The sequence below is a fragment of the Engraulis encrasicolus genome, chromosome 19 (genome assembly GCF_034702125.1).
Source record: "Engraulis encrasicolus isolate BLACKSEA-1 chromosome 19, IST_EnEncr_1.0, whole genome shotgun sequence".
NCBI classification, from domain to species: domain Eukaryota; kingdom Metazoa; phylum Chordata; class Actinopteri; order Clupeiformes; family Engraulidae; genus Engraulis; species Engraulis encrasicolus.
The window spans coordinates 41,010,212-41,024,241 of record NC_085875.1 but is presented as its reverse complement, the minus strand read 5'-3'; the positions used below and the strand labels follow the sequence as shown (position 1 = coordinate 41,024,241).

General features: G+C 42.7%; 1 protein-coding gene across 1 annotated transcript in view; it reads left to right on the top strand.

Annotated features, from left to right (window-relative positions):
• The window catches only part of tyro3 (TYRO3 protein tyrosine kinase), a 32,451-nt gene that overhangs the window by 11,022 nt on the left and 7,399 nt on the right, over positions 1-14,030 (top strand). The window contains exons 5-12 of the mRNA XM_063184428.1: positions 1,158-1,244; positions 1,363-1,478; positions 2,592-2,781; positions 8,004-8,146; positions 10,956-11,094; positions 12,121-12,247; positions 12,516-12,610; positions 13,293-13,388. Of these exons, the coding sequence (XP_063040498.1) occupies positions 1,158-1,244; positions 1,363-1,478; positions 2,592-2,781; positions 8,004-8,146; positions 10,956-11,094; positions 12,121-12,247; positions 12,516-12,610; positions 13,293-13,388 (993 nt within the window). The remainder of the gene's footprint in view (positions 1-1,157; positions 1,245-1,362; positions 1,479-2,591; positions 2,782-8,003; positions 8,147-10,955; positions 11,095-12,120; positions 12,248-12,515; positions 12,611-13,292; positions 13,389-14,030) is intronic.

Genomic DNA, 14,030 nt, shown 5'->3' with positions numbered 1-14,030 from the left:
AGATTGAATTACAGAAGAGGATCAATATATAATTCAGCAGCAAGATGCATTTTCCATCTCTAAGAGGTTTTGTTTTTCAAGACTGAAGACTGATTACATCAGACTGTCTGCTGATCCATCTAAGACTGTGTAAGCGTAGAGTACAGTCCTCTCTTTCAAAGGATATCTGCCAAAGGGTATCACCTCTGATTATATCATTTTGGATTAGTCACACGGGTTGGCAGACTCCTGAATGAGGAGTTTATGTACTAATAACTAATAACTGTGCGAAGCCACTTTTCTGAGAATGGTTGGCCAATATTAGACTTTGTGAGGATTTCCCTTGACAAGGAGAACGTTTTTTTAAAGGGTAGCTCAACTGATCTATGACAAGTTCTGACAAGTGATGGTGGAGAGGGGGAATCATGGTTCATTACACTGGAAAGCTGCTATAAACTTCAGAGTTTTTCAGTCCCAGACCAGTTCTATATTTTTGTGATGTCCTGTACGTGCTGCTTTGTTTTCAGGAAGCTAATAATATTGCCATCTATGACTCAGAAGACAAAGATAAGTGTGTAGCAGTTGTTACAGGTCCAGTTGAACAGTGTTTGAATTGAAAGGTGGAGCATGGAGTGTAGTTTGTTTGTACACTGGCCTGGCTCTACACATGACTAACAAGCAAATGTGTATAAGCCAACAAATGCATACTATTTCAATCAATCACCCTGTGGCTTTCGGAGAATGTACTGTGTGGGCTTAATTTGACTGGCTGCCAAAATTAAATATAAACTCCATTTTGCCAGAACTGGGCTCTCTACCTTTCACTATCCACATTGCAGCCATATTCAAAATATTTGTTCATTATTCCTAAAAGCAAATGTATGAAGTATAGTGTATGGCAATAAAACTTGCAATATTTTTGTTGTTGACTACTATGCTGTCCTTGGCTTTTTCCATATCATGTTGCAGACATAACTCAAATCCTTTGTTATCGTTGTTTATCTACAGTACTTGTGCTGAGGTCATTTGTGATGTTGGCCTCCACATGATTTCTGTTTTTCCTCACTGTGCTGGTGCAGCCTCGTAGTTCTTCAGTTTGTGGTACGTGGCACTGTAAGTCCGTCATTTAGCATTCCTTCCTTCCCTTCATCCTCACACTGTTGTTTTCATTCTTCTAGGTGTCAATGAGAGCATCAAGGTTTATTGCGAGGCCAGGAACGACCGAGGGCTGTCTGTATCTCGAACTGGCACCGTACACATAAAAGGTATGCCATTAGTGTTATTGTTTTTTCAGTAAGTACTTTTAAGCATAGAGAAAAACAAAACTAGTGAAAGACCTGATCACAGTGTATGGACATTAAAGTTTTGCATCTTGCCTTTTAGTGGTGCCTGGAGCCCCCAAAGATGTCCAGGTGGTCCAGGTAACAGAGAACAACACCACCTTAAGCTGGTCACCTGGATTCACCGGCCACTCTGACCTGCAGAACTGCACCATACAGGTACAGTGCAGTACAATGAGTGCCGTCATTCATTCAACAATGTGTGTTTATGATGTGTGTTGGCATCTTGAAGGAATGTGAATCCACATCTTTAAAAACTGAAGACATACAGTAGTGGGATTAGAAGTACTAGTATGAGTGTCGTCCAGCACTAGTGGGGAGAGAAAAAAAACACATGGACTGCTTGTACAAAGTAGTAATGTAAATTTCAGCAGCGAGCAGTAGGAGTGACGGTTATCGGCTGCATGGCTGGTTAGTATATGGTAAATATTCATATTTTGCAAAGTTAAATTTCATCCCTTGGTTGTTGAAATTGTCATCAGATGACCTTATTAAAACACAAGGTTAATCCTGTGCAATCCAAACAACCCAACCCAACCCAAGGCATATTGCACATACAAATATGTCACTTGCTTTGGACAAAGGAATTTTGTGGTCAGGTCATATATTTTTTTGCTTTTCCTGCGACTAGGGATCCAATCCCTTTGTTGTTGTGGTTTTAATAGGTTGTTGTTGTTTTTCTTCTCTGGCTTGGTTGGTTTGGGCCCTGTGAGGTTTTGAATGAGCAGTCCACTGTGTAGCCATGTAAACAGCTTAGCCTTAGAGAGTAAGTAAGCGACTGGGTCAGCGCCAGGAAATTTCTTTCACCCCTGCTGACTTGAGAGGGTTTTTTTTCTTTTTAAAAGCCTGGAGAGATGGCTGCATTTCCTTCTTCCCTTCCTCCACTCAACATTGTCCTCTCCTCTCCTCTTCTCTCCCCTCCTTTCGCCTCCTCTCCTCTCCTCTTCTCTCCCCTCCTTTCGCCTCCTCTCCTCTCCTCTCCTCTCCTCTCCTCTCCTCTCCTCTCCTCTCCTCTCCTCTCTTCTGTCAAGCCCTCTCAGCCCCACAGCCCACCTCCCTTCATCCGGTCCTAGCCCCCACTCCACTCACCCCGCACTTCTCCATACAGTATATGGAAACACGGAGAAAGAAACACAGGAAGTTGTGTATGTTGGAAGATGCCGTGGGTGTAATAGAAATTCATGCCTCCTGTCTCTTCCTGTGCTATGACGCACAGATGTTAGAAGGACTCAATGGGTTATAATAGACATTCATGCCTCCTGTGACACACAGATGTCCAAGGTGCCCAAGACCCCTGGACGGAAGATGCCCCTTCCTGAGCGCCTGGTGATGGTTCCGCCATTCCAGGTGGAAGTGGGTGGCTTGCACTGCTACTCCAACTACAGTGTGCGAATCCGCTGTGCCACCGATGTGGGCAACTCCCCCTTCTCCCCCTGGGTGAACTTTCAGACCGCCGAATCAGGTAACATGAACACCTGTGTCTTCGCACAGTCTCACACCCTTCTTGTCCAGGACATGACACTTTGACCAGGTCCCAATATAGCATGACACCAAAGGTTCCCTCTCATGACTCAAAAGACAAACGTAACCCCAAAAAGCTGCCACTGTGACAAGTATGTTTCAGTGATTGTTAAGTAGGGAAAGGTTTAAGTTAGGCAACCGAGCCTTATGTATATGATGCATAAGGAGAACTTTTCACTTGTTATTGAAGCCTCGTCATAAATATATCATACTTTTGTCATCATACAGTATTCATTGGTTGTGGGACTGGAATGATCTTCCCATTAACAAAACAAACAATAACTTTTCCTAAAACAAAATGTTTCCTCGTCAGAGTTGAGCCGTATCCCAGGAAGCAGGATTAGTTACTCATGGGTTTGTTGTATATTTCCCTAGAAGAGGGGTCTTACTTTCCCCCAGTAAAACATGCTCTTCTGTCAGCAGCCTTACCAATTGGGCTACTTTGTGTTAACTTTCCTTGGTTAGATACTAATCCACCAACCTGGAATAGGCTACCTCATTTGTTTTGATGCCCAAACAGCATATTATACTTCTCAAACAAAAGAACTTAATTTATTACATAAAATCAAGTAAACCAATAATAAAATACTAATACATACTGTGTATACACCGCTTGATACGCTAATGATTTTTTTTTCATAATGCCCAAAGTTGATGAATTTCTTGTTTACCTCAGAAGCGTATAATCACATAGTACGTATTTTGAGGCCCAACAGTGACTCAGGTCACAAACCACCATGTAATATGCTGACGCTTGGCCCGGCATGACCTATGCATATAACTATGCATGGCTTCTATGCATTCCTTAGCCTCCTTCAGCTTTTTTATTGGTGACCTTATCCATACAATCCCTTCTGCTTAAGCTGTAAACATTTCAGGCACATGCAGAGCGGATGGGAAGGTCTGTTTGCCGTCATTCAGCCGTGACCGCAGCACTGAGTGGTATTTGTGCACAGGGCCTCCGGTTTGAACTAAGTTTTGGATGGCTGTCTCTCTGGGTAAACACCAAAAGATGGGGGAGTGTTGTTTGGGAAGCTCCCCGTCCATGGCCCACCCACAAAAAAAGATGCAAATGCGTACACACACACACACACACGCACACACACACAGAGCCCACGCTGCCCAGCTGCGTTTTGTGTTGGCGAGGGGTGTGTGGGCATTGAGAGGGCTGGTGTGTGTGTGTGTGTGTGTGTGTGCGTGCGTGCGCTGGTGGGGGTAGACATGGAGATGGGAGGCAGATCCGATGCTGACCCCGTCTGCTTGTTTGGAAACGGGGCAGCAATGGGAGCTAGGCCAGTGGAATCTAGCCTGCTATACAATAGGCTCCATTGTGCATGGCCCCAATCCATTTCAATGCGATGCTGCGTGCTTTGCCCACAATTTGCTGGTCGCGCCCTCTGCAGACAAACATAGTCATTGCAATCTGGTGATGCACACTTGTGAATGTATTTAAATTGGATTGAGCAGAATACTATGCTCATATTCTGCTCATACTTTAATGATTTTGAAACTGTGAAACATAAAATTACCTTGTGAATATAGGTGGGTGACAAAGGAACACTTTGGTGATTTTTTTGTCCTTGTTAGTGTCCTAGATGGAAATTGTGCAATATTGTTTCGTGTAGAACATAACTGCATCATGCTCAAAAGCATTCAGCTCAAAAGTTCAGTTCATTCAGCTCATTTACAACCAAATTCAGACTGAAAAGAAATCCGAAATATTCACTTGTAAACTATGTGGTAAACAAAACTATGCAAATCACAGTAGAGCAGCTTGTAGCATATCAGTGAACACCTCCGACAAAGCTTAACAGTGTATCTGCAGTTTACCTACAGAGTATATTTAATTCGGGGTTCGTGCAGGGTCTAAAAAAGGTCTGAAAAAAGTCTCAAATTCAGAAACTGAAATTGTAGGCCTAAAAAAGTCTATAAAACAGCCAGATTTTAGGTCTAAAATTCATTTTATCCAGGTCTAAAAAATATCACCGCCCTTCATTTCCTCAGAATTTTAAATATTGCGATTTACTGCGACGCAAAGTCATAAGCCTACAAAAAAATAATAAAAAGGCGTTCGCTTTCAGCAATGTGCGTTTGTCTGCCAATGAAGTGAAAGGTAAACACTGACTGTGGCAATCAGAAGTAGAATGGGGCAGGTTTCCTGAAGAGCATTGAGCTCCGCATTGCCTCGCCTAGGCTACAAGCCCATTTGGAAAAATTGTTTCGTGATCGCAGGATATATCAAAAACAAATGGCTATGGTTATGGGCAGAGGCATGTACTGGCTTCTGGAAACCGTCTACTGTAGCCTATGCATCTGGCAAAAATATTTCGTTGGGTGACGAGATCTCACTTATAGCCGTTGTTGCTATCTAACAACTGCATAACATTAAAATTATGTCAAGGGCCGAATAGATGACCTTAAAGGTTCCCCAACTCAATCTAACGTTATGTAGGCTGTTTGATTTTCTGCTAATTACCACGTAGCCTATTTATCTTGCCATTACTTCTTCATTGCACTTCAAAGTGAATTTCTGCTGTTCGTGTTTTGTAAAAATGCTGTAATTTTTATTTTATTTCTGAGCATTGACAGGGTGTTAAAGGAGCATTCCTGCCAATTTCAATACTATTACATTACATTACATTACATTACATTGCATTTGGCAGACGCTTTATAACCAAAGCGACTTTCAAAAGAGGACATAATCAAGCCAACATCACAAGCAAATACAAAGTGCACAGGAAATATACAGAACAACAAGTGCAGTTGCAAGGTTTTTTTTTAATTAATAAAGAGGACACGCACAACACACAAGGGCCCAACACAAACACATGCACACACACACAAACTAAATTAAACTAAACATCATGTCAAGAGTCTGCCCTGGGGCTAGGCCAGCTCAAGCATTAGTTTAGTAGATACTTTCGAAAGAGGAAGGTCTTTACTTGTTTCTTGAAGGCTGCAAGAGATGTGCTCAGTCTTGCTGCCTATGGGAGACCGTTCCACCACTTGGGTACAACAACGGAGAACAGTCTTGACTGGGAGTACATAGAGCGACTGGATGGCAGAGCCAGGTCGGCTTGTGCTGGATGAGCGCAGTTCTCTTCCATGAACATAAGGCGTTAATAGGTCCTTCAGATAAGCAGGGGCCGTTCCTGCGATGATTTTGTAGGCAAGGGTCAATGCCTTGTAGTGGTGTCAACAATGATCGATTCTGCGATGCAATACAATGCGGGAAGTGGACGATCCAGAATCGATCCGGCAAGTTCCAGAATCGATTCGGCAATTTTTTTTTGTTTCAATTACTTCCATGGATATTTCGGGAGCAAATGAATGTTAAATTAAATAAAAGCACTTCAAAACATTGCAAGACTGATACAGACTGATACAGAAAACAGTCAATAAATTGTTGCTCAGTATCTGACTACTTGTATTGCCTCATCATGACTGAACATTTGCTTTGCTTTCAGTAGAAATGTAATGCATTGCAATGAATTGTAGAATTGAATCGGATCGGATCGGATCGGATCGGATCGCATAGAATCGAATCGAATCGAATCGCTACCTCCCGAATCGTGATCGAATCGGATCATGAGGGAAGTGCCGATCCACAACACTAATGCCTTGTGCTTGATCGGGGCGGCAATCAGTAGCCAGTGCAACTCAATAAACAGAGGAGTAACATGGGTCCTTTTGGGTTGATTGAATATCAAGCGTGCTGCCGCATTCTGGATCATCTGCAGAGGTTTTAGTGCACAAGCAGGTAGACCTGTCATGAGTGAGTTGCAGTAGTCAACGCGGGACAGGACCGTGGCCTGGACCAGTCGTTGTGTAGAATATTGTGTCAGCACAGGTCTGATATTCCTTACGTTGGACATCTGGAATCGACAGGTCCGGGTGACTGAGTTGATGTAGTTGGAGCATGACGGCTCATTATCAATCATGACGCCAAGGTTTTTGGCGACTTTGTTTGGGCTCACGATGGTGGAGCCTATCTTGAGGTTGATGTTGTGACTGAGCGACTCTTGAGCTGTGATCACCAGGAGCTCTGTCTTGGCCAGGTTCAGCTGTAGGTGGTGGTCCTTCATCCATGTTGACAAGTCGGTAAGGCAGGCAGAGATGCGTGCTGAAACCGTGGTGTCCTCTGGACGGAACGACAGGTACATCTGGGTGTCATCAGCATAGCAGTGGTAGGAGAACCCATGTGTTTGAATGACACGTCCCAGGGAGGAGGTGTATATTGCAAACAGAAGGGGTCAATATGCTGTTGTATTGCTCACGCTACCCTTGACTTGTCAGTACCTAACCCGGCGATACTGCATTTGACTCAGGCCTTTCCGAGACATGAGCTATTCTGATGGGGGCAGATTTTGTTTACATTTTTAAAAAAAATCTTAACATATGCCTACTCCAAATATTTTCCCAAAAGGTATCGCTGTTTGCTATTTGTGTGCTGATGTTGCATAACCTTTTGGATGATTTTGGGAATCAATAAAATTGTTTTTTTGGAAATGTAAACAAACACCTGCCCCCATTACAATGACCAGGATCTCGGAAAAGGCTGGAAAAAAATCTCAGGTACTGACAAATCCAGGGTTAGCCTGAGCATTACAACTGCATGTTGAAATTGGCTGGAGCTATGCTTTAACAACTAATTATAATGCTCGGGGTTGGTCTAAAATTTTGCTCACAGTGGTCTCAAAAGGTCTAAAATTTGACCTGCTGAATCCTGCAAGAACCCTGAATATTATCTTCTGGGGCCTCGTGTATAAAGACTTCAGTAGATTTCCCACTGAATCTTGAACATCTGAAAAGATACACATGCACCTAACATGTTGATTAATGTCTAATTTGACATGAAATGTAGTACATGCACACTTTTTCATGGTTCGTCGGTATTAGTACATCTGACTATTTGCATGAAAAGTTACTTACGGAGCTTGTTAGCAAGCTTTGTACTTGAGGCCTCTGGGTAGCACTTTATTTTACAAAGTATTTTAGTGTGCCTACGTGTATCGACATGCAAGTATCATGTTCTTACACTGTACATACTTAGCCCTAACCCTAAGGTACCATTCAAATACGGTATTTTGTTACACTGTACCTAACTAATGTAACAGAAAGGGTAAAATAACCAACTTCTTGTCTCTTTATTTGCCCCTCCAGTGCCCTTGGCTGCTCCAAGGAATCTGACCTTTGACCTGTCTGAGCAGCAGCTGACCTTGATCTGGGCCGCCCTGGAGGAGGAGGAGCTGGGGGGCAAGCTGCTGGCCTACAAGATGCAGTGGACCCTGGGAGGAGAGAGACAGGTACAGCCATTGATTGGATATGGGCTACATCACACTTTATGACTTTATATTCACTCAATGCAGTTTTTCCACTAACATTGGTTGGTTTGAAAGGTAATTCTGTGGGTTGCTTCCAAACATCATCTCACTGTATCTACAGTGCCCTCCATAATTATTGGCACCCCTGGTTGAGATGTGTTAAAAGCCTTAAAATAAATTCAGTGTTTATTGCAGAGGAATACTGTCACACTGAAAATGTTAGGAAAATGTAGCCTTCAACTCAAATGAATTGTAGGAAAATAAAAAAAATCCCTGACTAAAAAATAATTATTTTTCATTAAATCACCTGTTCCACAATTATTGGCACCCTTAACAATTCCCAGGAAATAAATATAATTGAAGCATTTCTGTCATTTCTACAGTAGTTTACAAAGTTTACCAGAGTATGTAGGAACATTTAATTAGTAATTCATCACTTCCTGTTTCCCTGGGGTATAAATATGACGTGACACTGAGGCCATTTCTCTTATCCACTCTTAAACATGGGAAAGACAAAGGAACACAGCATACAAGTGAGGCAGATGTGCGTCGACCTTCACAGGTCAAGCAGAGGCTACAAGAAGATTGCCACTCAACTGCAGCTGCCCATATCTACTGTGAGAGGAATAATTAAGAAGTTCAAAACAACTGGAACAGTGGTAAACAAGCCTGGACGAGGACCCAAGTTTATTTTGCCACCACGCACAGTGAGGAGGATGGTAAGAGAAATCAAAATATCTCCAAAGCTCACTGTTACAGAATTACAACAAATGGTAGCATCCTGGGGTCACAAAGTCTCCAAATCAACCATCAGGCGCTGTTTACACGCCAACAAGCTGTTTGGGAGGCATGCACGGAGAAAACCTTTCCTCACCCACAATCATAAACGCAAACGTCTGGAGTTCGCCCAGCGGTATTGGGGCTTCAACTGGGACCGTGTGCTTTGGTCAGATGAGACCAAGATTGAGCTTTTTGGCAACAAACACTCTAAGTGGGTCTGGCGTGCCACGAAAGATGCGCATGCTGAAAAGCACCTCATACCCACTGTGAAGTATGGGGGTGGGTCAGTGATGCTGTGGGGCTGTTTCGCTTCCAAAGGCCCTGGGAAGCTTGTTAGGGTGCATGGCATCATGAATGCTTTGAAATACCAGGACATTTTAAATCAAAATCTGTTGCCCTCTGCCAAAAAGCTGAAGATGGGTCGTCACTGGGTCTTTCAGCAAGACAATGACCCTAAATTTATGGCCAAATCTACACAGAAATGGTTAACCAGACACAAAATCAAGCTCCTCCCATGGCCATCTCAGTCCCCAGACCTCAACCCCATTGAGAACCTGTGGGGTGAGCTGAAGAGGAGAGTACAGAGGAGAGGACCCAGGTCTCTGGATGATTTAGAGAGATTCTGCAAAGAGGAATGGCTGAAGATCCCTCTTTATGTCTTTTCCCATCTTGTGAAACATTATAGGAGAAGATTAGGTGCTGTTTTGTTGGCAAAAGGGGGTTGTACAAAATATTAACAACAGGGGTGCTAATAATTGTGACACACATTATTTGATGTCAAATAATTATTTCTTTATGTGGGATTTTTTCCCCACTGAATAAATGCACTTGTATTGAAGGTTGGATTTTTCTCTTTTTTTCCATTAAGGTCCTATATTATTTAGAGAAAAATAATAATAATTGGAAGCTAAAAAACACATCTCAACCAGGGGTGCCAATAATAATGGAGGGCACTGTATATAGTGACAATAAAGCACTCTACTATTCTACTACTTTAATTAAATAAGGCACAGGGAAATAAGTTCTGGAGCAGACCTGCACACACACACACACACACACACACACACACACACACACACACACACACACACTTTTTTAACGCTCTTTCACTATTAAACCAAACTAAATAAATGATCCTCTAAACCATACAGTCATGACACCTACAGCGAGGGTATGCTATTTGCATTGTGCAAGCAGTCACATTCTGCAACAAATATCAGCAGAATATGAATTTAAGTACATTTTGTGTTTAGATATTGTATGTATGCACATTCTTCAAACGTCTATAAACCGGACTGTAGTTTGATGAATGGGCTTAGCCAGGTCAAGAATATCCATCTGATTAGCCTGAACGGGATAAGTCTGAAGCTCTGAAAAACTTGACCTAATTTCACTTCAGCCGTCACATTGGTATTCGTGGGATTAGGCAAAATAGCCGGTTCCCACTTCTGTTTGTCTGAGGTCAGTTGAATATGGCGACGTTTTCACACCATTTGTAGGCGGAGCAGAGGGATGGCCTCTTTGCTGCATGCCATGCCTTTGAATGGTGCCTCTCAGTACAGTGTTGAGGTTAATCAATATCTAGTCAGAGCAAAGGGTTAAACCTACTGATACACGTGTATGCTGTTCCAGTTTGTCCTGACAATGTTTGTGGCATCATTGCCTGTGTCAAAGGCCTGACCTTATAGTATGCTAGTTTTAATTTACCAGATTGACTACATGTTTGTTATTTACACTGTTTGGTGGAAGTGTCCGGTCTCAAGACTGTTGAAAGTTTAGCACTGTGTGGGTGGAATGGGATTCAATTTGATTATTACAAGGCATCGCTGTTTACTTTTATTACCTGAAACATGGAAAGAGTATACTTAGTTTTGCCCATTTGTGCCCAATTGTGATTCCAAGTGCTATTTTGGTCAGGTTTGACCTGTAACCATAATGAACCTGAACTCTACTGTACTCACAGCAAATGAAGCTACCTGCACTTGACCATCGCTTTATTCCTTTTACCCAGGATGCAATGCTGTTTGTGGAGAATAAGGCCCAGCTGTCTGGGGGTGGCCGCTTCTTCAATGCTACGTTCCAGGTGGCTGCGTGCACCGTGGTGGGCTGTGGGCCCTGGAGCCTGCCTGTGCTGGTGATGCCTGCCTCAGGTGGGTCCACTAACTACCTCTTCCTGAAAGGTCTAGAGCAGTGGTCTCCAATTATTTCTCTCCAAGAGCCAAATTATGTAGACCAATTGAGGCTGCGGGCCAAACCAACGCCCCCAACCCAATGAGAAAGAAGTTAGATATGTGGACAGAACAGATTTTCTGATTTTTCAGTTTTCCCTTTTTGTCAGTGTCTGTTATGAGACTGTTAGCATAAGATCTAACTCTGTGAATGCTTTGGAGAGATATGAGTATGACCCACTCTTTTAGTTATCGAAAATCACACACGTTTATGTTTTCATTTGTTCTGACCTCATGCTCGGGTCGGATTTGGCCTGGGGACCTTTGTTTGGAGAGCAAAGGTCGAGAATGTCATTGTAGTTGTTTATTTTTATGTATGCTGCTGCCCATAAAAAACAGAGACTTACCAAATAAAATACTTACTGTTCTAACCAAAGAACAGTACTGACTTCAAAATGGCAGACATGAAGAAGATTGTATTATAAGAAATCTTATGAAAATTGTAACGGATAGATAGTTGCAATGTCTTATTTTTTGTCTGATCAGATACTCATACTGCACATGCTTAGTGTAGGATGCCCTGTCTTTGTACATACATTGTGAGTATCTAAGTTTGTATCTGCTTGAATAAGAAACAACAGATATTGCAACTGTCCCTGGTTGGTCTCCCTTTGTTTTGCCTCATGAAGGGATGAGCCATACATATGTTTAATACAAATACATTGTAGTGTTTTTTTTCCACCTTAGGTTTTTACAACTTTCTTGTGTGTTGTTACATCCACTCTACCCTGGATGAGTGGCTATTTACATTTTGTCTGGCCTGTGTTTATACGATGGGTGTTATATGGCTTTATGGCCCAGTGTGTCTGTGTCTGTGTCTGTGTCTGTAATGCCGATGGTGATGATGCTTTATGTCTCTGTGTTTGTGTGTGTGTGTGTGTGTGTGTAATGCGTTGCTGATGGTGATGATGCTTGTTTTTGTTTTGTGTGGTGGTGGTACCCCCTCAGCGGTGGAAGGACAGGCCCAGCGAGGGCACATGTGGGTGGGCCTGCTGCTGGGGCTCCTGGTGGCCATCATGGTGGGACTCCTGCTGACCGTCCTTGTGCACCGCAGGGGCAAGGAGACACAGTTTGGGTAAATAAACCATAACTTGAATATGCGTTTTTACAGTAAATATCGCTATGTTTCGTAATGCTAATGTCGTAACACTAATAACTAAGAGAGGATCCACCTGTATATCCTTGACTACTAGTGGGTCATGACCTTAGCCAAATTGATCTATCGTTTGGCTGATCAATGTTGTTATGTGTGTTGTTATGAGAGGCATGATAAGGCTGAATTCCAAGCATGATTGTATACATTTCTATGCACAGTTCTCTAATGAAACATTTATTACTTATAGGTCTGTCTTCAAGCCACCAGGGAACGAGTCGGCAGTCTCTTTCACAGCGGCCAGGTCTTTCAACAGGCAATGCCCAGAGCTGCCTGAGTCCACCTGTAAGTTCTGCACGTTGCCATGCACTTCGAAAAACAAGGGCACCTCTATTTCCATTCACTCCCATGTCAGTGAAGCGGAATGGCTGAATGTTACCTTACGTCCCTCTCTCTCTCTCTCTCTCCCTCTACTGTTGTGTGAGGTGGATGAGGAGGAGAGCTTGGTGTTGAGGCTGTAAGGAGGGAACTGGTTTAGTTTTGTTTTTGTTTTTCTTTGCTTTGCTTAAAAAATGATGATGTTCTGACGGCTTTGAAAAAATTTGAATCTTTGGTCCAATAAAGCAGTGTTTCTCAACAGGGGTGCCGGGGCACCCTGGGGTGCCGCGGGCCCCCCTCAGGGGTGCCGCAGAAACGTGGCTGATAAATAAATTATGTAATATAATACATATTCGTCTAAATTGCTAAGCTAATGCTAGTCAGTGGAATCTTTCATCTGCCATTTAAGCTTACGCACAATAACGTAAATATAGGTCGCCCCTGTCAACTGCAACTTCGAAAGTAGTTTGTGTGACATCTCCAAATGTGTTACTTTTCTAAGCTTGTGTGGTATCGGGTGCGATGCCAAGTTACGGCTTGTTGGTTTGGGGTGCCTTGACATTTTTCATGAATTGTAAGGGTGCCTCGCCTAAAGAAAGGTTGGGAAACACTGCAATAAAGGACTTTTTAAACCTCTCTCTCCCTCTAGTGGACAGCTTGGGAATCAATGATGACCTGAAGACCAAGCTGCGAGATGTCTTGATTCCTGAAAGGCTGCTTACATTGGGTCACATGCTTGGAAAAGGTTAGTATTTATGCGGCATGCCTTTGTTTGATTTAAGTGAATTATCAAGGCGAGTTCCTGTCACTGGTTTGCCTCAGTTTTTTGTTGCCTTTGTTGCTACAGTGACAACAAGCAGGGGCTTCCCGTGTGTGTGTGTGTGTGTGTGTGTGTTTCCAAAATAACACTCACACTTGAAAGTGCTGATCAGGCAAAGAGTCGTGTTGAAGAAATACTTAACAGGCTGCTGGTCCTTAGTGACATTTGATGTGTCGAATGAAAACGAGACTGTTGCATGTCAAGATGTCTGTGTTGCAGGGGGATTAAAAATGACATATCTTAGCCAGAAGGCATGAACTCATTCACCTATGGTGCAGCTGCAACTAGGCTGACTACTGAATGACAAGTTCACACAAACAAGGATAATTACGTGTCCAATGCTGTGAGGTGAAACTAGGACTTGTCCTATTTTTTGTTGTTGCTTAAACTGCTTTATAGGTGCACTGTGCAGGAAATGGTTTACAAAGTTTACTAAGTAATAAAATAATATTTTCTAGTATGGCCCAAGTGGAGTCATTTTTGCAGCTAAAAATGTCTATTTCTGGAAATTTAAAATGCCGGACCATGGAGAAGATCATGCTTTTCATGTATGAAAAGTGCAATTTT